The sequence below is a fragment of the Canis aureus genome, chromosome 24 (genome assembly GCF_053574225.1).
Source record: "Canis aureus isolate CA01 chromosome 24, VMU_Caureus_v.1.0, whole genome shotgun sequence".
NCBI classification, from domain to species: domain Eukaryota; kingdom Metazoa; phylum Chordata; class Mammalia; order Carnivora; family Canidae; genus Canis; species Canis aureus.
The window spans coordinates 11,120,473-11,136,699 of record NC_135634.1 but is presented as its reverse complement, the minus strand read 5'-3'; the positions used below and the strand labels follow the sequence as shown (position 1 = coordinate 11,136,699).

General features: G+C 33.9%; 1 protein-coding gene across 1 annotated transcript in view; it reads right to left on the bottom strand.

The window, feature by feature from the left end:
* Positions 1-863: 863 nt before the first annotated feature.
* UBL3 (ubiquitin like 3) overlaps positions 864-16,227 on the bottom strand; it is a 69,183-nt gene continuing 53,819 nt past the window's right edge. The window contains exons 2-5 of the mRNA XM_077868227.1: positions 13,887-13,995; positions 9,836-9,922; positions 4,140-4,217; positions 864-3,824 (exon numbers count right to left, since the gene is read on the bottom strand). Coding sequence (XP_077724353.1) covers positions 3,772-3,824; positions 4,140-4,217; positions 9,836-9,922; positions 13,887-13,995 — 327 coding nt within the window. The 3' untranslated portion in view covers positions 864-3,771. The remainder of the gene's footprint in view (positions 3,825-4,139; positions 4,218-9,835; positions 9,923-13,886; positions 13,996-16,227) is intronic.

The following is a 16,227-nucleotide window of genomic DNA, read 5'->3' as shown; positions in this document are numbered from 1 at the left end:
ATCCCAGGGTCCTGGGATTGAGGCCCACATAGGACTCCGTGCTCAGTGGGGAGCCTGCTTCTCTCTCTCCGTCTCCTCCTCCCTGCTCATGCTATGTCTCCCTAATAAATAAATACATGTCTTAAAAAAAAATGTGTGTGTGTTTACCTCTCTCATTGGTTGAATCATAGAAGGCTGACATTCCCTTTTCTCCACTGCTGACTTCTTAGGTCTATGCTATATTTCTTGAAAGTCATGATTTTGAAAAAAGAGGCAGACCATACAAAATAATATTAAAGGGCAAACATTTGACATCGTTGTCAAAGACCACCAAATAAAAAGTGAAACGTTCTCATATTCTAGTGCTGGTTTAAACTTTACTCTCCAAGGATTACAGGTTTCTCACTTAATATTGCCGGGGAGCTCTTCCAGAAGCCATGCCCTTCCCACCAAGTCTGTAAAAGATCTTCATGGGTGTTACATATGGGCTTGGGAAGAAAGCCCCCTGGCCAGGGAGACCGTGCCTGGATAGGAGCCAGCAGCCTGCAGTTTGATTTCAGCCATAATCACAGGTTATGCACTCTTCTTTCAAGCCCTCCTCCCACACATTTGCTGTTCAGCTAACAGGAGACTGTATTACAAAATGGTAATGTGAAAAAATTGAAGACATGCCTGTGACAGTGGCCAATAAGGATGGTGTGAAGGCATGCTAAATTTTGATCATTTCTCTTTGATTTTGGTCAAAATAAAAGAAAGGTTGGTGCGGTGTGATTTTACTGAAGAATGTAATAAAATAAATGGAAGGGAATAAGAGAGAAAAGCAGTACAAATAACAGGAAGATACATCAAAATTACAAATAGAAGTCATTTAAAAGAAGAAAATATTCTACAACAGATGAAGAAAGTTTTAATTTCTTTTCACATTAAACATTGTTTACCACAATCAGCTAACAGAAATTACTGCAACATTGGTCAAGATGACACATAACTAAGGATAAATGTATGTTATGAGAAAACCTCATTTAATGTGACTGACGATGTTAGATACTCTATTTTTCATGATAGGATAAGATACAACCTATCTTGAACAGAAAGCAAATAATTCAGATCAAGGAGACATGCTGAGGTTTTAATAAAGAAGAAAAGCTTTGCCTTGTCCGGAACACTTAACAAAGTCTAGGATAATTTAGGTAAAAGAGGTGAGTTAGATAGCAAGCACTGGGCAGGTATCCCAGGCCCATAATTCAGGCTTTATTTACATGACTGGATCTATGCAGCCTTTACCTCTTGGTAAATGAGCTGTTATTTTTGGCAGAGGGATCTTCAGTGGTAGCCTTGGATATGATTAATCATATTTCAGACATCAGGCAGTCCAAGAAACTATTTCCAAAGGGACAGTTGAGTATTTTCATGGATATACTATTAAGGCATCTAAATTTTTGGTGTTTTCAGTATATAATTTTACTGCTATTTTAAATTTTTTTTCATTTTGCACAACAATGTTATCAGGAATTAAGTGACATAATTCTTTCTCTATGAATGAACCAGTTCACCCATTTTGCAAACTTTAGATTGTGGTCTTGTAAAAGGGAAATTTATAACATGGGAACACACAGAAAAATATATTGAAAACCAATAGAGAATTATTTTTTTAAACCATCATAAAAATTCAATCTAAATTAACTGATAGTCTTTAACTTTGGAAAAACAGAAGAGGAATTAGAATTAAAATAGGTATTAAAAATAATTACCAGTAGTTTTACAAAAGAAGAAGAGAGAAATAAATGGCATAATTGCCCAATTAAGTAACTATCAGATTCCTCTTTAGTCAACACTAACAGAATTCACATTTAAGCTAGTCAACAAAGCATATAAATATTTAACATCTGAATACAACATTTTAGTGATAACAGAGACTGCATAATGCTATCCATTGTTGCTCTGTGCACAAATTAACCAGGTTAAATATCAAAGATACATCGTGAATACTCCTGAAACTAACAACAGAATATTAAACAAATCTCTTAAAGATTCAGAAATAAAAGTAGAAAACAATTTTAACATGGCTGAGACGGTGCTTAAACAATAATCGACTTAATCAAGACCTTTAAAATTACCACTGAAATGCACTGATATTTTTTTCTCTTTAGTTTACAGAAAGAATCTATTAAGTACAGGTTGCAGAAAGAAAATGTTTAGTGCTATTTACATTCGTTTTAAAACTCTGCTCTATACAAATTTAATTCTGATCAGTATGAACAATATTTTCGTAGATCTACTGCATATAAAGCCTTTTCATCAAAGCATCGACAATGAATAAAATAACCTGATTAACTTTAGACAAAGTTGACCATTTGAAACCATTTACACTTAGATGTTTTTAAGGGCCATGGACACTTATTTAAGTACAGAACATAATGTCAGCCTGCAACTTCATTTTTATAAAGGCTAAAGTTATTTATATGGAATATTGTTCTATATACTACACGCCAATCTATATTTAAGTTCTATAGTTAGGTATTTTATAAGTTTTTTATTAAATATATTCTACACATATTTGTAATTTCATCCAGGAAGAATTTCTTCCCAGCGAAAAAATATAAAATCTTTTATATTTGTACAGGTTTAGATGAAACTAGCTCATGCTTTAGTGCTGTGCAAATTGTTTTAGCATATCAATTTTTAAATTATTGGTAAAAAACAAAAGAATGGCATCCTTCATCATGTAGTATGCCCTAAAAGTCAGCTTTTGATTTTAATACAATTGCAAGCACTAATACCAAATGCAAACTACATAAAGAAACAAAATTAGTTACTGTGGAGAATTATTTTTAATTTAAAGAATTCACCTGAATGCTAATGTGTAAGTGTGACACTGGACACAGTTACAGATGAGCAATAATTATGGAAAAATTCAATTTGCTGATGTTCAAATACATAAAACTGATGAGTAAATGAGGTTTTCTATTATCTCTGCGCGGCAATGCAAGTCTATGAGTATGGAATTGAACCTCCCACATTAAGGCTAGGAAGCGCACTCGCACCCCTTTTGTGCTGTGTGGACAAGCACTCGGTGACCGCGTGACTGAGGAGTGCGTGTGTGAAAGGAAAAGCAATTCGTTTCATCAGCTCTCCACTGAGTGCTTTAAACAACAGGCACATTTTGTTTTTTTCATTTGTTGCAGTGAAAAGAGTCACACTCAGTTTTGTATTCTGTGCCAGTGTGGCCATCATGGCTGACTCTGATAGAATTCACCCAACAGCTCAGTTTCTTTTCCAGTTCTCCCTCTCCAGTCGGCCCACTAATTAACTTCATTAATTGCTGAGTGTGTTCCAGTATGGAATTGTATTTCTGAGCATTTCTAGGTGCCATAAACCAGGTTGTAAATTTTGCTGATGAAGAAAATCATGTCAATCTTTTTTAGTGCAAACTATATTTGGAACACTTGATTTGTTAGTTCTGGTGATGAAAATTTCTGTGGCAGCAAAATGGCTTCCGCTAGGAAAGAGAACTTGTTAACTTTGCCCCCGGAGATGGATAGCATTCAAAAACCAATATATTTTAAAACTGCTCAACATAAACAAAGATACTAGAAATAAAAAATCGTAGTGAAAAATGTTCTTGGTTCTTTTCACTTTGATGAGAGAAAATGACAGTGTTCATGAGATCATTCAGTTCCATGGATTTACAGGCAGACTCTTCCTAAGGGTTTCTGAAGCAATGTTGGGTCTCTTCTTTTCCAGCAGCATGAAAGACAAAGACTACATCACGGTACACGTAGTAGACAGTGTTTACAGGATTACACAACAATTACTCTCTCCAGTCTTTTCGCGATTCCTCTGACCTGAAGAAAATGCAGAAAAGCTTTGTTTATAAAAATGCTCAAATTAGGTGGTGGGGAGGGGTGGCATCCAAAAGTAATAAGACTTATTTTTAATATTTGCAATTTTTAAGTTAAAAAATTTTAATTAAAAAATTTTTTTTAATTTAAAAAATTATAATTATAGCCTGTTTTAATTATAGCCCATTTCCGGGATGTCTGGTTATTTGCTTAGCAAGCTCTGTTCATAAACAATGAAAACTTCCTTTCCCTCAGAAGGTCCAAAAACACGGAACCATTCTTGAGTGCCTATCTCTGTAGCTGGAGTGAGAAGCTTACCTTGAGAGTTTGGCTCTGGCAATGTCTCTCTGGCCACCAAATGCATCACCGTTGTTTTGCCAAAAGGAAGTTTTAATGCTATAGGAAAAGCAGAAGATATTCTGTTACATATTTACTGACCTACTGAAATCACTAATCAGAATTAAAACCATTTATTTTTTTAAAAGATTTTATTTATTTATTCATGAGAGACGAGAGAGAGAGAGAGAGAGAGAGAGGCAGAGACACAGGCAGAGGGAGAAGCAGGCTCCACGCAGGGAACCTGACCCGGGACTTGATCCCAGGTCTCCAGGATCAGGCCCTGGCCTGAAGGCGGCACTAAACCGCTGAGCCACCCGGGCTGCCCAGAATTGAAACCATTTAAAGAATTGATTGCTTTTTATAGAATCTCTTATACAGACTGAACTTCTTACAAGTTAGAGCACCTCTTACAAAATGAAATTAGGTTAATATTATCAGAAACAATTCAAAAATTATTCTACCCAGCTATGGCCATTAGTGTGACACTGATACCCCTACTGTTGAAGGAAAGGGACAAGAAAAAAATACAAAATTAATTAATATTGGAGATAACGTGCAGATAAGAAAAGGAACTAAAAAAGTCTCTGCGAATATCTTTCCTAGATTAGGGAAAAGTAAAGATATTTGTTTCTAAATCTAATTATCTAATATGCAGTCACTTAATAATATTCTTATACACCAAAGAGGTCACTATAATGTAGAACAAACAACAAACTTAATTTTACATATTTATTCTCAACCCTGTATTATTCAATGAGGAAGTAATTTTCTTTAAAAGGTTACTTTAAGAAAATCACTGTTTTGGCATTATTAATAATCACTGTTTTCTAGTTAAGTCTTAATTTAAAAGGCTTTTCTCATTCATAATAAAACATTTTATTATGAAATATTTCAGACATAGAATAATATAACACACAACCATGTATCCATGAACCATTTAAGCAAATACAAACATTAAGTTTCATGGTTAATCTCTTTGTTATTCTGTATAAAATTAGAAGCAGCCAGTATATCTAACTTATAAAGTTATTTCCATAATTGAGATGACTCAGTCCTGACATCTAGACCTACTTTCTCATCACTAACTATATAAACTTAAGGCATGCTTAAGATCATTACTTAGCAAGTATGATTCTCCTGCTACCTGCTTTTTAAATTGTGCTCTATAGGATGATGGTTAACATGTAGATTAAAAAAAGAGTCCTAATTATCTTCAATAATATTCATATTTCATTATCAAGATGAGTGTCCATCTTACTTAAAAAGTTGGCCAGCCAGTATTTTGGTCTATTCTCTTAACTTTTCAAGTTCAAATGAAGTATGATGGCCCATAAATACACAATATGATGAAAGAAGAAGAGGGCCATTTTTGGATAATCTCCTAGGCTTGATTTAACATTAAAATGCAAATAAAACTTAGTATTATAAAATTTTTCATTAAATGTGCTGGGAAAGACTAACTGAATTTAAAACTACATATCACTCTCCTATCATCTCCTAGATTCTAGTAAGCCAGATCTGGCTTGAAAATCTCATCTCCACTACTTGCCAACCTGAGATGAGTCACAGGCGAGTCATTTACCTGTCCCCTGGCCTCAGTTTCCTCCACCCATAGGGAGAAAATAATTCTATCATCTGCCCTTTACAGCTGTATTGATTGAACAAAACAATCCAAGGAAAGTGCTTAGTTCAGGGCTTGGCACAGAGAAAACATGCAGTAAATATTACCCTCATCATAATCGTCATTTTGAGAAAGCAAAGAAGATGGATCTCAGAAAATAGTAAGTGAGCAGAGAAATGAAGTACACTTAGAGAAATGTGGACAGGCCCGAAAGCTGCTGAGTGGCTTACCATTTGAAGCTACAAATTTGACTGATGGGGATTATTATTTTTCTTCTCCATCAGAATTTTAACTGGAAATAGTAGATACTGATGCTAACAGTATCAAAGAAAGGAAAGGAAGAGGGATATAAGAATTTAAAGGCTTTCTCTTTCCTTCACTGTGGAAGCCTCTGCTTACTACACTATGTAGGATATCGAAAGCAGGAGTTATTTTTTTTTTTTTAAGATTTTATGTATTCATTTGAAAAAGCGAAGAAAGAGAAAGAGAGAGAAGAGAGTGTGTAGGCACATGAGTAGGGAGGAGGCAGAGGGAGAGGGAGAAGCAGATTCCCTGCTGAGAAGGGAGCCTAATGTGGGGCTCAATCCCAAGGACGCTGAGATCATTTCCTGAACCAAAGGCAGATGCTTAACTGACTGAGCCTCCCAGGCAACGCCAGGAGTTTTCAACACTGCATAAAAATCACTCAGGATTTCAATTCAATGGGGACAAGGGGAGGGAGAGGGAGAGGAAGAGAGGAAGACAGAGAGAGAGGAAGGGAAGAGGGGAGGAGAGAGGTAGTGAGAGCTTTCCTCCAACTAGCCAGGACACAGAAATCTTCATTTCAAAATAAGTATCCTAGATGATTCTTATGCCAGTCTCCACATTTTGAGAAAAGATGAGCTCCAATGTATTGAGTGTCAAATTTGTAGCTGATCTTCTTTATCCTTAGTAAGACTGTTACCATACCTTTTCTTTAGTAGATTGAAATTCTATGGAACTAAAAAGTTGTATCTCAAAAGGGATTCAGGGCTATGTTTTAAGAAACTTGCTAACAAAAAAAATTAAACCTAAGACTTACTAAAACCACAAAATCATAGAGTGACAAAGAATGCCCAGGACTCCTGGTTTAACCATCCACAAAATGACTGAACCCTACCCACGGCTGTACCTAACGCTTGTATGTAACCAATAACAAAGATTTCACTCTTTTCCCTCAGTGGTCTATTCCTTCTTTAGGCAGCTTGACACGTTCAAATAATTCTTTCTTGTATTGAATAGTAATCTGCCTGTTTTTGATTTATAGCCGTTAGTCCTAAGCCTAATTTAAGGTTATACAGAGCAAGTCTCAAACAGTGCAAAGCTAGCCTACATCTTCTCCTCACTAGCCATTTAAGTATTTATAGTTACCATGGCCCTGTGTACTGTCTCTTTTATTATCCAGATATGAGAACACGGGGAAACTAAAAAGCAAAACTGTGACCAAAAAAACCACATACTTGAATGTTATTCAACCTTTATCAAACATCCAGATAGACTAATTGTTCTGAAAGGTCTAGGTTATGCTTCTGTGCTATTTGTCTAAGTCACTAAAGCCAGAGGCAGTTTGTTTTGTTTTGGAAAATATTGAAAGCAATACAGAATGACAATATTAACAGTAAAACAATCTGTTAATTATTCAAAAAATAAGTTCCAAAAAAGTGCTAGTAAAAATTTATACTTTAATGGGAATGAATTAATGGTTTGATTTTAACATAAATCCCATGATATTTATTTAATATAAAGTTGAGAATCTGGGGCCACGACGGAAAGATAATTAAAGATATAAGTTGTTGGGAAATTTCTCACATGCATAAATATTGAAAGGGAAACAGTCTCAAGGTGTACTCATGTAGCTAAGATATTAAATTCAATTAATATTACAAGAGCTTCTGTGAAGCACAGACAACCAAAGACTAACAGACGGCCCATCCCTTATGAATGTACAACATAGCCAGGGAGCTGAGAGCTGGTCAATGTAACTTTATAAAAGAGCAACAAACCAAAACAGCTGTATTTTATTTATTTAGTTTTACTTCTTTAAAATTTGTTTCAAATGCGTAATATATACTTGGAAAAGAACAATCTACAGGAAAAAAAAAAAAGGTTTGAGGGTCATCTACCTGGAGATGAGTGAACCTGCTGAGAGATCAATAGTCTGTAATAACTAATTTATATCCCCCAATCTCAACAAATGTAGAGGAAAACAGCCCAGTGGAAAACACAGACTGCTCCTCTAGACCAGAATCCTCTGCCCATGTGTGGCAGGTCACAAATTTTTAGGCTTTTGCTCAGTTGTGCAAAGGAAATGTAGCTTCCTTATTTTATGTTAAATTAGTGTTATTTTATTTTAATGCTTAGTTTCTATCATTCATTCATTCTTCAATTTATTTAAGTAAAAACACACATACACACACAGTTCATTGATTTCTCCCACGTTCTACCTCTGGCAACCACTAATCTATTCTCTGTATCTATGAGCTTGGTTTGTTTTTCTCTATTGTCCTCATATAACAGAGTATATGGTATCTATCTTTCTCTTATTTCACTTAGCATAATGTTCGTTAGGTCCATCCATGTTGTTGTAAATGGCAAGATTTCATTCTTTTTTATGGATGGATAATATTCCTGTGTGTGTGTGTGTGTATGTGTGTGAGAGAGAGAGAGAGACATTTTTATCTATGCATACATCAACAAACAGTGGTTGCTTCCATATCTTATCTACTATAAATGATGTACAATGAACAAGAGGATGCAGATATCTTTCTGAGTTAGTGTTTTCATTTTCTTCAGATAAAAACCCAGACACAGAGTTGCTGGGTCATACAGTAGTTCTATTTTTAATTTTTTGAAAATTAAAAAAAAGGCTACATTTAAAATGTAGCTTAGTAGACAGCAGCACTTTTTAAACTAGTTTATATAATACTGCCACTGAAACGAAGTTATGAGTGAAATTATATCATTAAGTGTTCTACCTACCCGATACTGTCATATTAACCATTTGCATTCCTCTACTACAGCTCTTGTCACCTAGTATTTTGAGTGGGTTTTATCTGTTTCTACTACATAATACTAGAGCACCCTGAAGGAAGACATTCTGTCTTGTTCAACCCTGTATCTCCAATTGTTTAGCATAGTGTTGGCATGTAAGAAACAAATATTTGCTGAATGAATGAATGAAAATATCCTACCTTAAGGAAAAACAAATTAAACATTTCATTGTTAGGTGTAGAGAAAAAAAAAGTCAGACTATATTTAAACAAAAATATTAAAGTAGATCACTTCATTTGTCTACAAGTTTCTAATTATTAGAATATATTTGAAATACAGGTGCTAAAAACACAACAAACCCTGATGATGGTAGAGAATGTACCCCCATGAGGGGGTGCTATTGAGCTACATCTCTCCAATCACATATAAAGAGCAGTGATACCAAAGAAGTATTTATAGTGTGCCAAACACTATTCTAAGTGCCTTGAATACATAATTTAACCCTCTCAACCTAGGAGGTAGCCACTACTGTTACTCCATTTTATAGATAAGGAACATCAAGTGACTTCTCCGAGGTTAAACAGCAGAATGGAACCAGGATACATGGACAACCTGGTTCTAAATGTGCTCTTTTAATCCCCACACCACACACTAACTCATTAATGTGTTCTTACACCATGGTCAATTATATCAGAGTCAAACTGAAAATCAATGATCATATACTTTCCCTGCTCTGTGTGTCTGGTTTTAACTTAAAAATATCATACCTAATTTATAGTATCCAGAAGTACAATAAAATTACATTTACAAAATAATAGGTATGGACTCCTAATGAGATAGAGTTTATTTCATAAGAGACTAAACACTTATCAAAGTGCTAAAATGAAATTTAACAGAATGCAAAATACAGAGTTACCAAAATAGGCACAATTCATGAGTTTGAAATTATCATTTTTGGGGGGTAAAATCAGACAAATACATTTAAACAAATGAATGCTGCTGCCATGAGACAGACATTAAATCCCATTACAAAGGTGACTGTTACCTCCTAATGTGACATTTCCATGTAGAAATCGTCCTTGATAAATAAGTCGTAGAATATTTGGACTGCTGACCTGCTCTTCTTCCCAGTCTGAAAAGAATCAGTAAACTTGTTAGGTGTATTTCAAGACAGAGTTAAGATATTACTGCATTGCACAAAAAATGCAGATGCAAATCAGAGAGAGAACACATCAAAGAAGACACGAGGAGCTTTGCAATAATTGAAATAGTCAAAATCAATCATTATAGACCTGGTTCTTGGTAGTTCTTCTCATTAAATAGTAAGAGTCACAGAAAGACTAGGTTTGGCTTCTTGAAGAACACTAAAGGTGTCAAAACATAGTCCTGAAATTTAAGAATCAAAACAAATGAGTTGGGAAAAATCTAATTCTAGGTAAAGAGAAATGTCATTTGAAAATTAATTACTATTACCAGTAATTAACAGAGAATATTATAATGTTCCAATATTTTTACTGTCAAAATATGTATTTGAAGCTAGAGACAATAAGTTTAACAAAGGTTTTAATATACTGATTCAGAGAATTAAAAAATTATACCTTAATAAAACTAGAGAACACAAATTTAAAAAATAAAAAAAAATAGCAATGTTTACTTTTGGATAATATTACTACTTTGTCTTCTGAAGCCAACTGATAAACATTATAGAAGATGTAACTTTAAGTTCACTTTACCCAAAATATTAAGAAGAAACTCGAAAACAACATATATTAGAAGATACTACACAAATATGCTAGGAAAGTACATAAAGAAAAATAAAAAAACAAACTGGTGAGTAGGATGGGTAACAGAATATTTCGTGTACAACTTATGCTATAGTGAAATATGGAATACTACTGTTAAAATAATGATTTAACATTATTTAACATATCCACTGATACTGTGATAGGGTAAAGGGTTAGTAATTTCACTAGCTGGGAGATATAATAATTTAAGCTCTGACTGTCACAAAGATTGAGAATTCCATTATCATCTTTTTCAAGAATTCTAGTATGATATGTTTGTTTCCTACAGAAGCTCCTATTGTCAGGAGCTGTCAACAGAAGGATGAGTTTAAATATCCTAAAGAGAAGTGGCAGAAAAGAAGTAGAGCACTTTTCCTTTTGAGTGTTCAAAATGATGAATATGAATGTGATAAAAGTATCTCTCCCACTGACTCAGCACAACAGAAATGGGAGAGGAGGCCAAATGAATCAGCCTGGCCATTCCTCCCCCTTCCAAGCCCCCTGCATGCCTCTGCTGCCTCAGACAATAAGCACTCCCAGGTCCCTTTTTACTGGAAGATCAACTAAGCCTGTAACAACACTTTACTATGGATTACTTTGAATTCACTGCACCCCAAATTATTATTTAACAGACTATTTCTGGTCAAGATGGAAGTGTCCATACATATAAGGACAAATGTCAGTGTCTAACTAACTGGAAAAAAATTATAAAAATATTTAAAGTATTTTTTCAAGAGGCAAAAACTTGGAGCTACCATACTTCATGATTTTATACAGAGTGTTGTAACTTCCACATATTTCATTTGGTTTAATATGCTATCTACTTTTACCTTTCAGAGGATCTGAGATTTAGAGAGACCTATAGAAGAACAAGGCTTTAAGGAGGAATTTCAACAACTAGTAACATATATTTAGAGTATATTTTTTTGGACCTCTGACCTGGTAAGAGCTATTCCACCTATTAACTATATTCCACTAAATTGCCTAAGAGTAGACCAAGAAAAACTAACTCTTTCCAAAAATATATTGTACATGTTTTCTCCTACTGGTTTAGTATTTACTATACTTTCATTATTAGCACCAACAAATATTAACATTTGCTGACCTATTATGAGATAAAATGTAGAACTAGATTTTTAATTTAAATATTTTATATAATATAAAACTTTATTTTTATTCCCTGCATTGTCTAAAATTGCTGGGTAGAAGTGGCAAACTTAGGAAAGGCTGGGCTCAAAAATTTGCAGGTGAAAATAAATAATGTGGGATTGATACAATTTCCAATGCTGATAGATGGCTGGTTCATTCATTTGGGACACTATTTATGGCATACACCTGCACTTGAGCCCTACCTTTATTTACTATTAATCAGGATTTTTAAGGAATTAAGAGGTATGTATTTTTTTAACCAGAAGTTATAAAGCTGCCCCCAAAAATAAATTTTTGAGAGGAACTGCCCTTTTATGTCTTGTGTATGTAATCTTTTCTACCATACTATAAATGTCAAAACCGATCTTTACCTTCTCCTCCCAAAATCACAAAAGTAATCTTCTAGATCATATTCTGTACAACATCACTATTAGGTATTTAAAAATGTTTTTCCTACTGACAGTCATCTATACTGCCTGCCTACAAGGAAAATTCCATATTCTAAGAGCCCCAAGTTTGGTCTACTTCAGCTTTTCTGAAATTCCTTCTTACCTCCAACATTTCGCTTTAGTCCCTCTCTGATTTAGGAACAAATATTGACTAGTCCCTGGTTACCAAAGGAAGAAAGATCCAGTCATCTGAAAATATTAGTCCAAATTAGTATTTCTTAAATGCAGGTCCACAAATCCTGAGTTCATGAACAACAAAGCCATGTTCTTAGGGTCTGAAAGTCCTTGAGAATTTTTAAATCATTTTTATATTTTAATGATAATCTGGAAGAGATTACCTAGATAACTCAAAAAATCAACTTATAATCAAGTACAGTCTTGGATTTATTGCCCACATATGCAGTTTATGATTGTACTGGCGCCAAGCAGTACTTCTTTAATTGTCAAGAGGTTAATAAGAAAAGAACAGAGGTTGAGTAAATATAAAAACAATGCATTCTTGCTAAGTGAAGGCTAAATGACAATTGGGTACACTGTGTGAATGAAGGTTTTGTGGTGAATCTGCAGATAACTGGGTCCTCATACAACAAGCAGGGGCACAGGCATGCCAAACTCAACAGTACTATATTCATGGTGAAAGAAGTGAGTGAGTTTTAGCAAAAATATATCATCTGGCACATTAATGTTGCTAATTTGATTACTGGTTTTAGAGTTGTATTTCCATTTTCTTTTTAGATCTGTTTTAGTTTTATGGATGTATATGAATTAATAAGGCTAAAGCATCTGAATAGGGTTTTATGTTTCTATCTTTAAAAAAATTGTAATAAAAATAATTTAAGTTGGCACTAGGAAATCTACAAGAATTTTCTTCCTCTAAAGAGTTCCATATATTATTTAAAGTTGAGAAACTGATCTGATGGATTCATTTTGAATACACTGTGTTCTTTGTTGAAATGAATCTTGTCCTTTAAAAGTACAAATTGCTTTGGCTAGTAAAATTAAGTTAAATCAGCTGAAACATTCATATTATTACTATGATACATGGGACCAAGATGACTTAGGGAAAGTTCAAAGGAAAAACACAAGATAAAGACTCACTTCAGGATGGCAAGACAAAGTCTTATTACATGGAGAAGAATCAGAGAAAGGAAGGAATATCACTTCCCTGCTCCCTCAAATTTTGTCATGGATACTGGCTTGAAAATGCAATGCATAAATGGATTTTATACTTTCTTGCCCTTGTAATTCAGAGGACACATAAAATTGACATGAATTAGAAATTAACTTTGTGTCAAACTCAATTTTAAATAGGTCATATATGGGATAGACCAATGAGAATGTATTATAATTTCTTAAAAATAGTTCTTTCCTTTTAATTCGTGTTTTGGTATAAATAAATTTACTGATATGAAAGTGTTTGGATGTGTTAGCTACTTTGTGTTTATCTTTTAAAAAACAATTTCATTTACATTAAAAGGGTTCTAAGGCAAAAACAAATTTTGCATACTGGCTCCTTCCCTATTTTGCAATGAGGTAACTGAAGAATAAAATCTAGAGACAGACACAGTGTTCCTTCCCCTTTAACTCTGAAGCCTAATATCCTCAATTATTTGTTTTTCTTTTGTATCTTTAAAATGTTTTCAAAATGTCTGTGAAACAAGGTAGGGTATAAAGAATTAACATTATTCATTCTCAAGAGAAAAACACCACTCACCCATTGGCCAATTGTCATACACATGCTTTGCAATGTCAGAAGCAGAATCATTAGGAGAAAACAGGAACTCTTTTGTTTTTCCGCTTACCAAGATGAGGCGCAAATTTATCTGAAAGAAGACAATGATCCTTTTAATATAAATCTTGAAATTTTTAAAGTAAAAAAATGACTCCTAGGCTTTTTATTTCAATCATATTCTAAATTATTACTAATGCCATTTTCTAGTTTTTATTTATTTGAACTCTGTAAAGACTTTTTTTTTAAAGAAGAGAATTTGGCATATGATTTTATTTCCATTTTTTAATATATATGGGGAGCCCATTTTGCCTTAATAAATAAACAAAAGAAAACAGAAACTCATTATACTTTTATATTTAACTACTCCAACAATATTTTTACAGGTTATCACTATCACTGCAGTATACATATTTTCCATTGAAAATCTAATAAAAATGGTGACGCTGCAGATCACATCACTAAACAGAAAAAAAATTAGTTGATAATCTACTTCTTAGAAAAACAAAGGGAAACAATAAATTATATATAAATTTTTATCCTATAAAAATTATTCAAACCTAAACAAATTAACTAGAAACCATAAAGAATTTTACAATGGTTAAAGGAGGAATCAATAATAGTCGTTTTGTTAATCCCAAATGCACAATCATTTATTTTGAGAAGGCAGAGGAGGAGCTTATGTGTGACAAAAGACACACATTCATCCTCAGTGAATAATCTAAGGTAAATAATGGAATTAAAAATTTTGAGATCCAATAAATTTACATTTCTGAGTAAATATATTTGCCTATACCTTTTGTAAAACATTCTAAATGTTCACGTTTTAATTTTTTCTCTATCCATAATTAACTTGATGCTATTTCTAAAAACCGTATCACTCATTTCCCTATAAGTTACACAAATACAAGTGGGGTTTTCTATACTTCTGGGCCTCTATTAAGAGAGCAAGTAACACCTTCCCAAAAGTTGGCTCTAGTCTAGAGCTGAGTCCTGGGACTAGCCCAGGTTCTTTATATATAAAGAACAGAGAATGTCATTGTATCAGTTTGAATTGTGCCTGGTCCCAGGTTAGCCAAGCTCTCTTCTTCAGTTACCAATACTTTTATCTTCTAAAAAAATACCAGAACATCTTCAGATGGCCAAGTCTACAAGGAATAAATTGATGGCCTAACACAGCACCATTTAGATACCAGGTCACTGATTTAGTATCTACTACCAACACGGCCAATGCCACTTCCATTGCCTCAGCACTTTGAAAATGTACTCATAGTTATAAAATATCTCCTCTAGAAAAATGCTATGCACAAACAATTCCTCATTCATTGGAATGTGACTGGATCCCATATTAGATGAAATAGAACCAGAAGCCAGACTAGACATTACATTCTAATTTTATGTGTATTATATCTCCATAAAAAAAAAAAAAAGCTTTTTAGGGTGCCTGGGTGGCTTAGTTGGTTAGGTGTCTGCCTTTAGCTCAGGTCATGATCCCAGAGTCCTGGAATTGAGTCCCACATTGGGCCTTGCTCAGTAGAGTCTGCTTCTCCCTCTACCCCTTCCCCCTGCTTGTGCTTTCTCGCTCTCTCAAATAAATAAATAAAATATATATTTTTAAAAGTTTAGAAGATAAAAGAAATCTATATTCCAGGTGAAACGCTCTTTCAAGAATTTCTTGCTGCCCTTTCTGACTGGAATAAAATTTGAAATTAAACCAAAGAGCGTATTAATACAGGAAGAGATCTGATGAAATCATACTACTGTAAATAAGTAATAAAATCGAGAAATTTTTAAAGTCCTATCTGAACAAAATTGAAGTAATAGTAAGAATGATTAAATTTTAAGAAAGCACCATTTATTTATTTCCTAAAACAAATAAGTAATGATGATTTTTAAAGCAAGGAACCCAATATCTATACAATATGGATTTTAGTTCTCAGAGATACAACAATATTTATATATATCTCTTTATATGTGAATACTGATAAATGTATACTACATACTCTGAACTTACATGCAATCTTTTAATGGCTACATACTATTGTATAAGGGTCCTTCAGTCATTAATGCCTAAGAAATTATTCCTCTCATAATGGTTCAGCCACATGTGTTTGATTAACCAGAAAGAAATATAATTAAATCCGGGGATCCCTGGGTGGCGCAGCGGTTTGGCGCCTGCCTTTGGCCCAGGGCGCGATCCTGGAGACCCGGGATCGAATCCCACATCGGGCTCCCGGTGCATATAGCCTGCTTCTCCCTCTGCCTGTGTCTCTGCCTCTCTCTCTCTCTCTGTGAGACTATCATAAATAAATAAAAGTTAAAAAAA